At 44.5% G+C, this 17,514-nt stretch overlaps 1 protein-coding gene and 1 long non-coding RNA gene across 2 annotated transcripts in view; one reads left to right on the forward strand and one right to left on the reverse strand.

The window, feature by feature from the left end:
- The window catches only part of LOC147638824 (uncharacterized), a 35,219-nt gene that overhangs the window by 1,017 nt on the left and 16,688 nt on the right, over positions 1-17,514 (reverse strand). Inside the window, exon 2 of the long non-coding RNA XR_015263794.1 lies at positions 13,754-14,048. This is a non-coding gene — a long non-coding RNA (uncharacterized LOC147638824). The remainder of the gene's footprint in view (positions 1-13,753; positions 14,049-17,514) is intronic.
- The window catches only part of LOC147638825 (uncharacterized), a 35,137-nt gene that overhangs the window by 63 nt on the left and 17,560 nt on the right, over positions 1-17,514 (forward strand). Inside the window, exons 1-2 of the mRNA XM_086784869.1 lie at positions 1-482; positions 567-676. The exon at positions 1-482 is cut by the window's left edge and continues 63 nt beyond it. Of these exons, the coding sequence (XP_086640995.1) occupies positions 180-482; positions 567-676 (413 nt within the window). The 5' untranslated portion in view covers positions 1-179. The remainder of the gene's footprint in view (positions 483-566; positions 677-17,514) is intronic.

Raw genomic sequence — 17,514 nt, forward strand, 5'->3', positions numbered from 1 at the left:
CGTCTTCCATCAGAGCTGTGGCGCGTTAATGTTCATTTATGTGAAACACACTCATCATCTTCTCAGGTTACAATTCTTCTGAGCATGTAGTGGGGAGGTGGAAATTGGAAGCTCTCTCTCTCTCTCTCTCTCTCTCTCTCTCACACACACACACACACACTCTGAGTGTCTCATCCAATATGGCCTTCTCTTGGGTTGTCTCATTATCACGAGGAGGCCCATGGTTCAACGCGGGTCAGCCTCCTCACGCTGATCTCAATCTTCAGGCGGCAGCAGCATCAGCAAGACACCCACTCGCTAATCCCCATGTCAGGGCAGCCATCAAACTGGGCCGCAGAAAGCTTGGACCATTTCCAGTCACCGGGATGACAGCACATGTTCTACCCAAAACAATGTTGGCCGCCTCCTCCTCCCCTTCCTCCTCCAGTGGAACATTGGGAAGGGTTCCAAATCCACAAATAATCGAGGATGTTGTCGAACAGGTGCGCACCCGTTTTACCTTCTACAACACAATCAGCAAGTGACAATATTTACCTCATAATTGGACCATTGTGTTCTCGATGCAGGCCCAAAATGCAATAGAGAGGGCTTTGGAGGAGGGAAAGTTAAGGCAATTTCTTCAAATTCTACTTCCCGTTGATCAACGGCAATTCAACTTTTTGGACACTGAACCAAGGTGCGTGTTTATGTGTGCGCTCGCGCGAGCGGCAATTTTTTCTCTTTTTGGTTACAGTGGTCTTCTTACTTTAAGTTAATTAGTTCTTGCATTCTAGCAGCAGTATGCCCTTCCCAGATCTCCACAGAACTAGTCCAATGTACAAATAAAGGCAGAGGCTTTTTTAAAAAGATAGTTGTGTTTTCCACACGGGATAATCAGTGAGTATAGCGCTTTCTTGCAGACTATTATTGTGATGTATCCCTACTTTCTGCTAGTATGAGAATCTTCTTCACCAAAAAAAAATGCTGACAGCAAGATCTTTTGATATCTCAAGGATTGCCTAAAGCTAGCCAATATGAGAAGCTGTTTTGCTTCTAGGTTAGTCATGCTCAATGACCTTCACTAGCTCAGATGTAAACCCATGCTTGAGGTTCACCTGTTTGGAGTTGAGTTGGAAGAACAGCTCAATGGTAAGATTGCCGGGTATTTTGGCTGTGTGAAGGAGAACGGCTTTCACATTGATGGATGGAGTCAGAGGAAAGGGAGCCATATGTCTTCAAATAGTATTGCCAACCATGAGAAATTGAGCATGAAAGTTTGGACGCATGAACAATAGATATTAGACCAGGTACAGCATGAACAATTTAGGACCTATTATGGACAGATGGTGGTTTGGGATTTTGGCAGTGGCACATTCTCATGAGCACAAAGGTAACATGGCCAAGGGTAAGTTTTCTATGCCTCACACACATACATTCTCTCTTGGAGGTTAAATGGTGCCTTTTTCTTTAGGTAGATTTGAAGGGTAGGTATTAGTAGATCAAGAGAGCCAAGAGAGATGTACACAAAGTCGCTTTCGAGACAAAGAATGACCATTATGAATTTACAGAGTGCCATTTGATTCGACAAATATTGGTGACATTCAACAAAATGATGATGCGGGTTTCCAAACTATCGAGTTCTCAAAAAGGCATGCGTCCCCTTCCTCTCTGCCTGCTGACCTGCGTCTGTGCTGTACGGCCAGCACCCTTATGTCTATTTTCAGGTCATGTAGGAGCCTAGGAGGCAGTCAGCCAGCTCATATGTGGTATATATATATGCTGCCATCTTCCTCATTTTTCATCATTCTTTCTTGACCACTTTGGTGAGCACCTTCAGCCCTCTGCCTATGGCTTCCACTCCTCGCCTACGGGCTAGTTGTATCCACTCTTTTCTTGAGGAAGTGCATCAGCATTTTGAGGAAGTGCATTTTGCTGTTTTCTCTCCTCTCTCTCTTGGAGCTTCAGCATTTTTGTCATTCATCTGCATCTTTCAGCTGCCCTCTGACATGGTGTCAGAGCCTAGAGGCGTCTAGACCTGGAATCGCTGATTGGTGCTGATTTTTGCCACGTTTCCACGCGAACTTGTTGGCTTTCTGCAGTGTTTCACACCTGCGTTTTCTTCTTTGGAGGGGCAGATTTGCATTCTTGTGTTTTTTTTCTCCTCTCCACTCTCTTTCTATGCCACCCACCCTCCCTACAAGTGTAAAGAGCAGTTCTTGGGCTGTTTTGGTGGCTGTGTTTTTTCAGAGGAGGTACATCATGGCACTCATCCAACCTCGGGCAGTTCAGATACCCACTCTTCCGGCTTTTCCTTCAAATGCCAAGTTGGATGGCACAAACTACGACATCTGGAAAGTCATGGTGGAAGCAGTCTTGGAGTCGTACAATCTTCTGGAGTTCATCACTTGACCGATCCTCCGGCCTAACCCGGACACCGCAAAGGATGAGGATACAAGAGATGCCCTTACGCACGAAGCTGCTCTATGGGATCGGTTTGACGCCCATGCTTGGTCATTCATCCTTTTGAACTCTCAACCCTCACACATCAAACAGGATACCCATGCACATGTTGCTTGGAAGAGAGTCTCCGACATCTATGACCGGAAGACACCCATGAAGAGAGTTTCTCTAGAGCTTCAAATGTTAAAGCTTTCACTCACTGATTCTACTTCCATATGGGTTCACATCAACAAATGGAGGATATGGCCATCCGGCTACTTGCTTAGTTGCTCCCAAAATATGAGAGCTTCTATTCTTCACTTCTTGAACGGAAACCATTACTTGGGATGAGCTAGTGCCTATGGTCCTTGATGAGGAGAGCAGATTTAGGGATTCTTCTTCAAAGAAAGGTAACCATGCTTTCATTGGACAAAGAGGGAGGGCAACCTAACAAAGGCAAAGATGGGGCACCTCCCTCTAAGGACTCTAAGGATGCAAAGCCGAAGGGGTCTTCAACTTCTAACTCTTTTGATAACCAAAAGGTTTGCGATTACTACTCCAAATAGGGACACTTATGGCAACAATGCTAGAGCCGCATGTGGGACTTGGAAGAGAAGTAAAAGGACAAAGGGGCAAGCTCATCTGCCAAAGTTGTGGAGGAGTTAGCTTTCATCACCTCGATTGATATGGAGTTTGATACTCCCCATCCAGTGGTAGAGGAGGCTTTTCCTTCTTATTCCCACTCTCCTCAGTGGATTTCAGATAGTGGTGCCACACAACACATGACTTATTGCAAGGATTGGCTTGATGAACTACAACAATGCCACGGTAGAGTTGCCATTGGAGATAACTCTACTGTCTCCATTCTTGGCAAAGGGACAATGTCCCTCATTCCAGATGGCAATGGAGGGAAGTACACCTCGAGAGTGCGATATGTACAAGATTTAGGATTCCATCTCCTTTTTGTACATATTGGGCACTAAGGTGGAATTTATGGAGAACTGTGATCATTCGGGACTCTCACTGACAGGATCCTATGGCAAGGCACCCAGGACCATGGCCACAGCTCTTTACTCTCACAGAGGTTACCCTCACGGGCGATCTTTGGCATGCTAGATTTGGAGGCCTTGCGGAAGGCTTTTTGAGAGCAGCTGGTGGATGGATTGCCAGATGATAGCACCCATGAGGCCCTTGTCACTCTTGCCTCAAAGAGAAACAACATTGGGAGGCCTTTCCAAAGAAGGCTACATGGCGAGCTACGGCACCTCTGGAATTGGTTCATGCGGATTTATGCGGCCCGAGCGCACTCTATCTCTTGGTTTTGTGTGTTATGTTTTTCTCCTGGTGGTTGATTTTAGCAAGTATGCCTGGGCTTGTTTTCTCAAATCCAAAGACAAAACTTTTGAGTGATTCCAAATATGGAGGACCTTGGTGGAGAAATAGTCAAGACACTCTTGTTAGTATATACTCAATGCCCGCCTCTCAGCATGTATCTCACTTTGATGTATAATGCACATTTGTTGGGCCCCCATTATGAGGAGTAGCCATGGTGCATATGTCTTTAGTGGGAACCCCGACTTAGACGCCGATGGGATCATTCCTAGAATATTCTCTCGGATACTAGGTCCATCATTAGTGGGCGGTGGTCTACGTTCTTGATATGTGGGCGATGACTATGTCTATATGCAATGTAATCGCCCTCATTGTATACGCGTCTACCACACCGCCTACTACAATACTATATATGGACATGGTTGCCATGAGCTAAGGCATCCAATGCTTGTGAGTATCCACCCCCCTTCTATACTTAGTACATCCTCCATCCAGAGTCTATCTAGATCACCATCTAAGCTCTACTTGCGAGCGTACGGGTGGACAACACCATCACTTGTACCTCTTTGGTATAATCAGAAATTTTAAATTCTCTCCATTGTGTATCTATTGCATTGTCTATTGTGCTTCAGGCAGGAGCGGATCTTGGAGGGCGACATTATTCTTCAATATTGTCCTACCCAGGATAACGCTACAGACTTATTCACTAAAGGATTATCTCAATCAGCTATTGGCGTTCATGGCAGCTCCTTGGGTCTTGGGCCACCCCTAGGACGTGAGAGGGGGTGTTAGCATATATCATCTCCTGTTGGTGGCTATTCTGGTGTCATGGGGGCCATTTCCATGCTCAGGCATTCCCCATATTTTTTCATATTTTTTTCCTATTTTATGTGCCCGCCTTTTTTATGGCTATTATGCCTATTTTCAAGTCGTGTAGGAGCCTAAAAGGTAGTTGGCCAGCTCATATGTGTCCTCTTCCTCACTTTCTATCATTCTTTCTTGATCACTTTGGTGAGCATCTTCAGCCCTTTGCCTACGGAGTCCCCTCCTCGCCTATAGGCTGGTTGTATCCACTCTTTTCTTGAGAATTAGTGCATCAGCATTCTTTTGTTTTCTCTCATCTCTCTTGGAGCTTCAGCATTTTTGTCATTTGTCTACATCTTTTCGATTCCCTCTGATAGTGTAATCCAGTTTGGGTTTCTTGTTGTACCAAGCCTCATAAGGCGTGATTATCTTCAATGCTTTTGTCGGACACCTATTCAAGACATGAGTTGCACACATGATTGCCTCCATCCATAATTTATGAGGCAATCCTTGGCCTTTCACCATGCATTGTGCCTTCTTCATGATGTAGACATCTTTGTCATGATGTAGACATAGATGTCTACATCATGACAATGGTGTGTAAACACTCTAGGACTAGTTGGGACACTTTTTCCCTCTTTAGGAGGAACTTATCATTTAGAGTGTACTTATTCTTTGTATCTTATACCACTCATGCATGTGAACAGGTTCTAACGCTTATCATTTGGGGTGTACTTATCCTTTGTACCTTATACTGCTCATTTTACTTGGTAATCATAATCGAGTTGTGTGCCTCTCTCTCTCTCACTTTGTTTGAGCTCTATTGTGAGTGTCTTGCTGCAGCTAACTTTGACCTACAGGTTCCAACATTTGGTATTAGTGCTCAGGTTGAATCTGCCTTGAGCATTAGTGTCACTTGCATCCTTGCACGTGGAGCCATGTGACACACTGGCTCAACATTCAATGTAACATTTTAAATCATTAGGACCATTTTTAGGAACATTTGTCATATGCCATGGTCCCATTGTTATTAAGAGACTAAGGTTATGTAAAAGGGAAAGAGAAGGGTGTGTGTGTGAATGGACTTATGGTCCACTAGCTCACCTATTTAAAGGTGGAGTTAGAAGGCATTTTGTATGGAGCAAGAAGCCTAGTTGTATTTTGAGCAACTTAATAAGCAAGATATTTTCTTGTATTTTGTGAGTCTCTCTCCTCCACATAGTTGATCTAGCATGAGCACCACGGTTTCTAACATGGTATCAGAGCTTTGGTTGATTAGGCCTTTTTGTGGTGTAGAACAGGTCAAATTTATCACTTTTTCTTGTGTGGAGCTGAACCTCCTGCCAGTGGAGGAGCTCTAACAGCTCGTGGAGGCAAAATCTTGGGTAGCTCTCAACTAAGAAAGTGAAGAGGACATCCGGGCGGACATTTTCGTACAGCTCATCAGCCGAATCGCCCTCTCTCCGTTGCGGCATTGCCGCCTGTGCAGGCCGGCGTAGTTCCTGGCTGCCGTCGATGTCGTACATGAATTCGACGTCTGCAGCGCATAATAGGCTGCGTGGGCTTAGGGCTTTTGAAGCCCATAGCCTCAAGCATCTACAGTTCTAATCTAAGCCCCAATGGCTGCTCCATGCGTGCGCTGAAGTCAAAAGACCAGGCTGCTCTTTTGGTAGCCATTGAAGCTCACCATTAAAGCTTCAAAATCTAAGGTTTTCTTTCACTAATCTCCTCTTATTAGCTTCAAATCTCTTAAGTGCTTCTTGAAAGTGTTTTGCTCTAGATTCTTTGATGTTGTGGGCATACACCATGAGGTATTCATGAGCCTCTTCTCATCAAGCTTCATCAACAACTTCAAGTGCACAAAGCTTCTCAAAGTGTGCTTATAGGCACTAATAGTGTTGCTTAACACTAATAGTGGTCATAACCATTAAAGGAGGAGGTCTTTAACACTAAGGAGGCTCTTCTTCATCAATATTGGAGGCCGGGCACACACCATAAGTGCCACATTATAAGTCTTCATCGTCAACTCGCTTCTATGCTTACCTTGGCAAGCTTCAAAGGAAAAATGGTGCAACCATAAACCATTGTCTTCATCCCATAAGCCAAAGAGATTGAAGTTTTCTAATTTTTAATCAACAAACTCAGTTTTTTTGAGTGGTTTAAAGTTGGGTACATGCACACTAAGTGCTCATCTTTAATATCTTTGTGTATCACCCTTGAGGCTCTTGTTTGTAAGAGGCATAGGCATGTCATAAGCCATATGCTCTCATTTCCCAAGCCCAAGGCATGTTATTCCACTGCATATTCAACATTTTCATCTTCTAAGATGAGTTGTAAGGTTGAGCATAGCATCACTAAGTGCTCTGCCTTGTTGTTTGTCATGTTTTTAAGCATCTCTTGGCATTGTCTTTGTAAGAGGCATAGACAACATTATGAGCCATGTCCTCACCTTCTTGAGCCAAGAATGATGTACCTTATTGGTTTGAGCATTTACCTCAATCACTTACTCACTTTCATTAAGCTTGTACCTTCAAACCCTAATGAGTATCATGTAACCAACATGCACAAAAGCATTTATTGTAATCAAGGAGTAGACACTGCCCTTGATCAATCTATAAGGCAAGTAGTAAGACCCTCCCTTTCCCTTTCCCATATAAATCTACCTCATAACCATTACTCTAAGGAATTCCCTCATTGCCCATGGAGGAGGTATGGTATGCAGAAAAGCATCAAGCATGTTGAAGGAACATCTATGTGCAAACCACTTAAGCAAGGGTGGCAGCCTTGTTTTGATCATTGTGTGAGAATGGTCAAGGTGGGAAGCATGTGGAAGCAATGGCATGTATGTCCAAAGCATGTCAACTACAAGAGGTCAAGCACAAAGAGTGGGGTGCACCATCATTAATGTGTACATCTTCATCGACATTAAATAAAGACTTAGATGGCATCATTATATTAGCCTCTAAGGCTCTAGGAACATAGTTGTAAGTCCTAGATAACCACACCACCATGACATTCTTGTAAGCCTAATGTTATAAAGGCAATCTTTTTCATATGTCCAATACCACCTATTCCAAACACTTTCATAGTTGGTATTGAGGGGAGGTATTAAGAGACTAAGGTTATGTAAAAGGGGAAGAGAAGGGTGTGTGTGTGAATGGACTTATGGTCCACTAGCTCACCTATTTAAAGGTGGAGCTAGAAGGCATTTTGTATGGAGCAAGAAGCCTAGTTGTATTTTGAGCAACTTAATAAGCAAGATATTTTCTTGTATTTTGTGAGTCTCTCTCCTTCACATAGTTGATCTAGCATGAGCACCACGAATTCTAACAATTGTGAGCCCCAGTCCAGGACATGTCAGGCACGAGCTACGTAGGTTAGTCTTCCAACCTTAGATGTCAGGGTCAGTCCCTTAATCCATTTGGAGAACAAGCATTTAGGTCATCTAAGGATTAGGGTATATTAGTCAGTCCATAATATGCATTAAACCAAGCATATTAGAGCATGTACAGCATGGGCCAGCCCATGGGACAGCCAACGCATGTCTTATGTCTTAGGTGGGATGCGAAGCATCATAGGCAGCCATGGAATAGCAGTCCGCTAGCATAATAACAGTAGTAGATGAAGCGCATCACACGTGTGAAGCATGCGTAGCATTTAATGCTTATTTTCACAAGTCGTGGGCTCTAAAACAGGCCAACAACAATATCATTCATAGAAGTTCATCAAGCAGATAGTGAATATGTGTGCCTAAAAGCCTCTGTGTTACATGCACTGAGCTTAATTGTGATAACGGACTACAGGGCCTTCTTTATACCTTTATGTGGTGAGAATCTCTAGCATCAACTTTAGAGAGTAGAGAGAGAGAGAGAAGAGAATGAGAACGTAGAAGACGTCACAGTATTGGGTCCCAATACCCATTGAAGGGTATAAAGAAGGCCCTGTTGTGTGTTATCACGATCAAGCTCAGTGCATGTAACATTGGTATTAGAGCATTAGGTTGTGGTAACCCAACTCGGCTACTTAAAGAAGTGAGAGCATCCGGTGGATGGTTAAACTGCGGTCCGGAAAAGAAACCCAGGCCTCCACCATGTCGAGAGAGACATCACACCAAGAAGAAATCCAGCAAGAAGGGATGGAGACACAAAGCTTCCAAATAGAAAAAACGCTTCCGCCAAGCATAGAAGAGCCCCTTGAACAATGATGGAGCAAATAAATTCTCTAAAGATGCAGCTTGTCGCCGAAAAAGAGAAGCCCAAAGAAGATATCTTAGATCTGACACAGGTCTTGCTACATATTGAAGAACAAAGAAGAAAAGACGACGAAGCAAAAAGAAACGTAGATGAAGAAAAAGAAGTGAGACGTGCGGAGAAATAGAGGGATAGGGAAGCCACACGCAAATATGAGGAAGACCAACGCCGCAGAGAGAAAGCCGACCAAGAGTTCCAGCAAAGACTCGACTGGGAGGGGGTGCAAATCCAAAATCAGAAAACGATGGCGCAAATTTTGGCGGCTCTCCCTCAGCAGGCTTCACATTCCTCGTCCACCACCCCTACCACCACCGTCATACGAACCTCTCCAAATTTTAGTAAGTATGATGGTAAGTGTGATCATGCTGTAGTTACTCAATTTATTTATCAATTTAAAGCACATTTTCCTTTAGCTAAAATCACAGATCCACAAGACAAAGCCCTCCAAGTTTGTGGTATTTACTGATCATTAGTCAATCAAGTATGTGTGTGACATGGATGATTTGAGAGGAAGGAAAGCTGGATGGGCTGAATTAATGCAAGATTTTGATTCCATCACAAGCCGATTCCGTTTTCATTGAAATACCTTCGTGGCTGACCTCAAAGCCCGTTTTCTTCCACCACAGTACATGACCAATCTCGAGGATGAGTTTTACAAACTCACTCAGGGTGGTTCCCTTGTTTTGACCTATTCCAATAGGGTCATTACAATGGCCCAGCAGTGGGGCATATCAGAAGAAGATAACCTCATGTAACTAGCCCGAGAAGCGCGGGAGTGGGTGTGCATCGCTTTGACCATCAGCACAATTAAACATTTTGGCATTTAATCATAGCCATTAAACAATCCACAAAGTTTAAAATAAAAGTTGCACAACTGACACCACATAGAGGCCGGAATGGGCCGACTCCCCCCCCCTTGGAGTATTTCATTATCCAGATGATAGCTAATTTCACATCGGTGCTTTGCCAATACTTGATCTCACTCATAAAGCTCAACAATTTGAGTTTCAAGTTCAACGGGCCACATTCCAGTGGGATTTCATTGTCTCCCCTCTTTTAGGATGTGACATGATCCTCAAGATCCAGTGGTTTCGACAGTATGCACCCATTCTTGATTGGAGGCAGGACACTTTCACCATAGTTGAAGGCTTTCCTGAGCTTCTAATGATTCGTGGGGATTGGAGCATTCCTGGCATTCCACTCATTTCCCACATTCAGGCCCAAAGAGCCATTAGAAAAGGAGGAGAGTGTGTTTTGTTATATGTCCGTTCTCAGTCTAATGCAATTCAAAGTAGCTCCCACATGGGAGCAGCAGATGGCTGGTCTTTTGTCTCAATACAGCAACATCATGCTGCAAGACGACCTCCCACGTACTCTCCCACCCAGTAGACCTGAGGACCATCGCATAAAGTTGGTTCCTGGTTCAAAACCTCCAAGCAAGTTCCCCTACTGCCTTTCTAAGGCATTGGAGAGCGAGCTGGAGCAGCAATTCGCCCAAGTACTCCGGTCTGGATTTATCCGACTATCTTGCTCACCTTTTGCCGCTCCCATGCCCATCCTCGGGATCCAGTGGTTTCGACAGTATGTACCCATTCTTGATTGGAGGCAGGACACTTTTACCATAGTTGAAGGCTTTCGTGAGCTTCTCATGATTCGTGGGGATTAGAGCATTCGTGGCATTCCACTCATTTCCCACATTCAGGCCCAAAGAGCCATCAGAAAAGGAGGAGAGTGTGTGTTGTTATATGTCCGCTCTCAGTCTAATGCAGTTCAAAGTAGCTCCCACAGGGGAGCAGCAGATGGCTGGTCTTTTGTCTCAATACAGCAGCATCATGCTGCGAGGCGACCTTCCACCCAGTAGACCTGAGGACCATCGCATAGAGTTGGTTCCTGGTTCAGAACCTCCAAGCAAGTTCCCCTACTGCCTTTATAAGGCATTGGAGAGCGAGTTGGAGCAGCAATTAGCCCAACTACTCCAGTCTGGATTTATCCGACCATCTTCCTCACCTTTTGCTGCTCCCATTCTGTTTGTCCAGAAGAAGAATGAACCTGCATTAGTAAGAGCATAATCCAAGAAAACTACGGAGCTCTAGAGGCATTCTAGGCAATGAAGAAAGTTGCCTTTGAGTCACCAGTTTTGAAGTTGGCATTGTGGGATGATTCTTTCGAGGTGATTATCGATGCGAGTAATCTTGCCATTGGAGCTGTTTTACAGTAGCTTATTATAGCTGCAAGTTGAATAATGCCGAGAAGAATTATTCGGTGTATGACAAAGAGCTCTTGGGGATGATGACCGCTCTTAAACACTGGAAGCACTTCCTTTACGGGAGGGACTTCACAGTTAAGACAGATCACCAGGCACTTAAATGGTTGCAAACCATGTCCAGTGCCCAATGGAGTGACATGCAGTCCAGGTGGAGTCAATTGTTCCAACAATTTGGGGGAATGATTGAATACGTCTCAGGAAAAAATAACCCGTTGGCTGGTGCTCTTAGTTGAAAGGGCACTATTTAGACATTGCAGGAGTCCATTGTGCTAGAGATTCAAAGCAAAGACTTGGACAATATGAAGGCACAGTATCCAGATTCGGAAGAGTTTGGGACTCAATATCATTTGGCCCTCAATTCAGAACCAGGCCACTACAGTATACGGGATAGCTGGTTGTTTTTCAAGAACCGTCTTTGTGGGGGTCATAGGGGTATCAACAGTACCTTGTAGAAGTTAGAGAGGTCATTCTATTGGCCTAAGATGCGACGGGATGTCTACCAATTGTGAGGACAAAAGGACGAAAGGACCAAATGTATGAGAGATCAGAGCAAATCAACAGAGCATGAAATGAGTGAGTGCATATATCATGAAATCCAGTACAAGAGCCAATGTGAGACTCTGAAGGAGCAGAGAGGGTTGTTGTCCCGTGATAATGCAGAGGGTGGAGAAGGCCATAATCCAAGGCAGATGGTAGGCTGCTGTCCCGAAGAAATGAGCAGAGAGGGATGCCGTCTTGATGTCGAGGTAAAGGAGCAGAGAGCAGGAGAGGACTCGCAGCCTGTAGATGCGAAAACACCAACAACAGTAGAAGGTAACGATGCACTGCTTGAAGATGAAGGAGCATCGGGGGCAGCAAGACTTGGGGTTGTGATGTTCTGCCTGTAGTGAATAATGTTGAGTTTCTTATATATGCTATAGGACTGTTGGTCAGTCAGGGTAAGCTGTCGGCTAGTAGCAAAGACAAGTAAAATGCCAAAAAATACCCTTTTGGGCTGGATAAAATGGCAGGCTTAGGCATGTTTTCACACACCCCCTCTCAGGCCAAAAGGGGACCATGAGAGAAGATGAAAAGGGGTTGAAGAGGATCATGAAAAGAAATGTGGCTTTGGTTTGTCGACGGTGTAGAACATGTGCATTTTGACCAGTGTAGAATCTTTTGAGTTTGGGCGGTACTAGATCAATGCCACAATGCAAGAGGTTTTCACATGCATGAATGCCCATTTTTGGGTTTTCATTCACACATGCACCCCAAACACAAAAAACAGAATGCTATGCACAGAGAATGCAAGATGGTAAATGCAATGCAGTGGGCTTTCACATGAGCCGTTGTGACCGCTCCCTACAGGAGGCCTACAGATCGGAAGACAATATACACATATTTAGAACACTTAATTTAACTGTTATTAAACAATGGAAACAACACCAGCAACACAAATACTGGAAATACTGAAAATACAAATGACACCAGCACTTGGGCTGAAAAGGGCCGGCCCCCACCTTAATACTTTTTGTATTTCTTGGAGTATTTATATTTGTACAAGTGTCACGGGCTTGACAGGCTAGATTTCTCCACAAGGGAGTTGATGAAGAGGTGTTGGTTGGAGTAGCCCCAAATCACAGGCTCATTCCCACCTTCACTGGGTGGACAACAAGCACGCCCGTACTAACGCAGGCCAAGGGGTACACCGCGGAGGGAGCATGACCTGGTTCTCCCCAATGAGCTTTGCTCCCAAATTCCCTGGTGAGTCAAACCTTCACTTGCTCTTAGAAACTCTGAGAGCGCGATTAACAACACCACACAGGGAAATATACTGACCACACTAGGAAGAACATTCCTGAGCATGGTCAGCATATACATGCTTTGCTCCTGCACTACACAACTTAAAGAATTCTCTGAATTTAAATTAACAAATTTCAGAATTACACAAATGGGAAAACATGACAATCCAGGTACAACAGGTACAATTTGTAGCGGGTACAATCAGGCACATCAGGTACAACTAGATAGTATTCAAGTTTTGTACTTGCAATAGGTACAACAGGTACATTAAATGCGTCACGTGTGCAGGTACAACCAGCCAAGTACTATATAGGTACTGTACTTGCAACAAGTACAGCAGATACATTAAATGCTTCACACGTGTGCAGGTACAACCAGCTAGGTACTATGCAGGTACAGTAGATATATTAGATGTTCCACACGTGTGCAGGTACAACCAGCCAAGTGCTATTCAAATTTTGCAGCAGGTACATCAGGTGCTGTACTTGCAGATTCAGTACATAAGCAGCAAGTACAGGCGGTTCAGAGCAGGCAGGTACAGTTTTCAGCAGCCTTACAGCACACGTGTGCAGGTGGGAGGCAGGTACAGCAGGTACTTCAGCCGAACAGCACACAGGCAGCCTATTCCATTCAGGTGGGCAGCAGGCGAGTACAAAAATGGAGTAGAATACCAGGCGATGAAGAGAGCAGAGCAGGCGATGGAGAGAAAAGTTCAGCCACCACCCATGCGGGGCATAAAATATTAATATTTCATGCAATACTTTTTTTGAAGGTTATAAAGCCTTAAAACCAATTTAATACTATGGGCACCATCAAAAGAAAATGTCCAGCCCCTTTTTAAAATGTGTGTAAACACATTAGCTTATAAACATTAAAGTTAACCATAGTTTATGGATTTTACCTTTTAAAAAGGCCAAACCACCAAGTCAGTAAAGAGCATTCCACGGTACACTGGGGGCGTCCCTGTCCAGTGTATTGGCACGGCATAACAGGTAGACACACGCAAACAAGTCATACAAAAACAAATTTATGCATGTAGGCATAAATGCATGTATACAAACAATGGATGAAATCTCCCTTCCATGAAACTTGTACAAGAGGTTCCTGTCGGGCACAAAACTGGTGCGACAAATATAAATAAATATGTCCTGGTCTTTGAAACCGATCCCGTCAAGTGGGAAGACTCTGTTGGACACCTACACGCGTAATAGCACAACTTTAAAACCACAATTTGAAATAGACAACTTAATACAACTTGAAATTGAAATGAAATAAAATGAGATAAATGGACACCAGCACTGGGGCCGGAACGGGCCGACCCCCCCCTCAATATATGATATATTTATTGGGAGTATTTAACAAATACAATGCTCCATGGGTTCCAAGAACGAGATGATGTCCATGTACAAGATGAATACAGTACCAAACAAATAGGCTCGAAGTAGATATTCGAAGCAGAACGACCACTAGCGTTGTCCAGTCTCTACGGTCCTGTGCTTTCACTGGACTCCGCGGAGAGCGCCCGACTAACGCCTGGCTCTCCCGATCTCAGCACCTTTGGACCGAGGTTCTCCAATAGAGCTTGGACTACCCGGCACCGAACGGGTGTTGCCGTGGAGGGAGTCAGGAATCCCTTATCAGATTTATCACAAAGTACTTTACTCAAATCTGAAAATTCACTTACTTGTGGTTGGCATATGGAGGACCAATACCCGTGGTATTTGTGTGCAGTTACTTGAGTGAGACACTGAGTCACAGCAGCCTGTCGAGGAGATTGAGAAGGAGCTTCCTGTGTAGAGGGTGTAGCCACCATAGGAACACAGCTACCAAACTGTGGACAATAACCTACTGGAGCACAGCATGCTGATGATGGACAACGACCTGGCTGCAGAGCTTGGTTTGTAGTGCAGCCACCTGAGAGAAACAAGGAAACAGCCGCCTAAAGCATAGGGGGCACCTGGCTGCTGTGTACAGCCACTTGTCTTCAACCTGCACAACCGCCTGTAGGGGATAGTCGGCTGAAGGACAGGCGAAGCCTGCTAATGTTGCAGCGCCTGTTGAAGATAGCCCACGTCTGCCTGCAAGGGATCAAGGCAACGCAGCCTGTGGAGTATGCAGTCGCCTGTAAGAGAGTACGCGCAACAGTACAGTAAGAGATGGCAGCCGCTTGCAGCAAGTTCAGTCGCCAGTAGAGATGGGAAGATGGCGTTGCTTGAGAATATGCACAGAAGGAGGTCGCCGGCAGATTTTCTCTTTACGAAAGATGGTGGAAGCTGTCTCTACGATGGAGGTGAAGGCTCTTTTTATAAAAATTAAAGAGGGAGTTGCACTATTGTGTTGTGGCTGACTACCCACGTTTGCATGTGGGCGGCCAATTCTAAGAGGGTGTGGGTAGGTGACCATGCACCCCCGGGGCTCCCCACCTTGGCTCCTAAGTGGGTGCCCACTCTTAAGTGAGTGTGAACAAATAACCTTATAAAACAAAGGGTTAAAATATGAAATATTAAACCAACATGTCGGTGCCCACTTTTAAGTGAGTGTGAACAAATAACCTTATAAAACAAAGGGTTAAAATATGAAATATTAAACCAACATGTGCAATATACTTACCACCTGTTCACATGCACCAAAACTCGTCAGAAGACAGAGCAGACTTCACGACTCACTGGCAGGCGTCCCCACTCAGTAAGTAACATGTCAAACAGGCAAACACAAAAATACAAGTCATGCGAAAACAGTTTCAAACATGCAGAACATGAGTGCATGTGCAAATAGTATCATGGACATATCTCCTGTTCATGGAACAAGTACAAAATATCTGTCGGCACAAAAATGGCACGATGTAAAACATAAAAACCTGGTCTTCCTATGGAGTGACAGTCCCATAGGTAAGACACAGTTCCAGGCACGAGCCTCCCTATGGAGTGACAGTCCCATAGGCAAGACACGGCACAAATACTGGCCCTTCCATGGCGTGACAATCCCATGGATAGAACACAGTCCAGGTTATACACGGGTGGCACCAGTCTGGCTCCCGTCCATACGACACCATCCTGCTAACACACGGGTGGCACCAGTCCGGCTCCCGTCCATGTCAGCAAAATACTGGCCTCTTCACATGAGACACTGGCCTGGCCTCAAGTGAACGAGACACAAAAACTGGAGATGGACCAAATGGTCGACCAATTGGTGACATCCCCCTGGGCTTCTAAAGAGTTGTCCTCAACTGAAAAGCCTCAAGATATGCCTGCAACAATTATGGATAATCAACAAAATAGTCCTCATTTACCCATTTTGCATCAATAGGCAAATATTTCTTAAACTTCACAAGGTATCTCCTGGAAAGCTTCCCTGGAGGTAGCTTTCGCTTCTTGTGAAAAACAATCTGTTTTGGCTGGAGGATCTCCTCAAGCTCTTCAATCTCTGGCGGATCTTCTGTGAACAGGCTCATTAGGATCTGGCTCCACATATTTCCGAAATAGACTCACATGAAAAGCATTGTGAATCTTCCAGTGACTAGGTAAAGCAAGCCTGTAGGACACTTCATTGATCTTCTGAATCACCTTGAAGGGTCCATAATAGCGAGGAGAAAGCTTAGGATATGATCCTTCTCGTCCTGGCCTCTTCTGAAGCCTAGCTTTCTCAAATTTCAGCAAGACCCAATCAACTTCTTTGACTTCCATGTCCCTTCTATGCTTGTCAGCAGCCATTTTATGCTTATCCTGAGATCTTGCAATGGCTGTCCGCACCTGACCAAAAGCTACATCCAAGTCTTGAACATATTCATCAGGTGCAAAAATCTCATCCTTTGTACGAAGGATGGGTGGCAATACCACTCTGCCATAAATAATCTCAAAGGGAGCCTTTCCCGTGGAGGCATGGATTGTATTGCTGTAGGCAAACTCAACAAGTGGAAGATACTTCTCCCATGCAGTCTTTTGACCTGCCACATAACATTTCAATAAATCCAACATGGCTGAATTTGCAGCTTCACTTCGGCCATCCGTTTGGGGATGATAAGCTGATGAAAACTCAAGTTTAGTATCCATATTATCAAATAAAGCCCTCCAAAAGAGGCTTGTAGTCCTAGGATCTCTATCCCCAACAATGGATTTAGGCATACCATGATGCTTGAAAATATTAGCAAGAAAAAGCTTTACCATATGATCAGCTTTAATGGTTTTCTTGACGGCCAAGAAATGAGCTTGCTTGCTAAACCTGTCCACAATGGTCCAAATAGCATCATTCCCATGCTGGGATCTAGGCAAATCCATAATAAAATCCATAGTAATACTTTCCCAAGGTTGCGAGGGAATAGGCAATGGCTCAAGCAAATCTGGAGGTTTTTGCTTGTCAAAAAAATCTCAAGCTTTGATGATCTGTCTTGACTACAAATTCAGTCCCAAGAAGATAATGTTTCCATATCTTTAAGGCGTGAATTACAGCCAAGAGCTCTTTCTCATAGATATCCATATGAAGCTCAGCATCATGCAAACGACGGCTCTCGTATGCAACTGCATGCCCTTCTTGATTTAGGACAGCTCCTATACAATCACCGCAAGCATCACATTCAACTACGAATGACTTGTGCAAATCAGGAACAATCAATACTGGACCACATATGATAGCATGCTTGAGCTACAAGAAAGCATCCTGCTCTTT

Source organism: Cibotium barometz, chromosome 4 (genome assembly GCF_041138505.1).
Source record: "Cibotium barometz isolate CiBa-2024 chromosome 4, ASM4113850v1, whole genome shotgun sequence".
Lineage (NCBI taxonomy): Eukaryota > Viridiplantae > Streptophyta > Polypodiopsida > Cyatheales > Cibotiaceae > Cibotium > Cibotium barometz.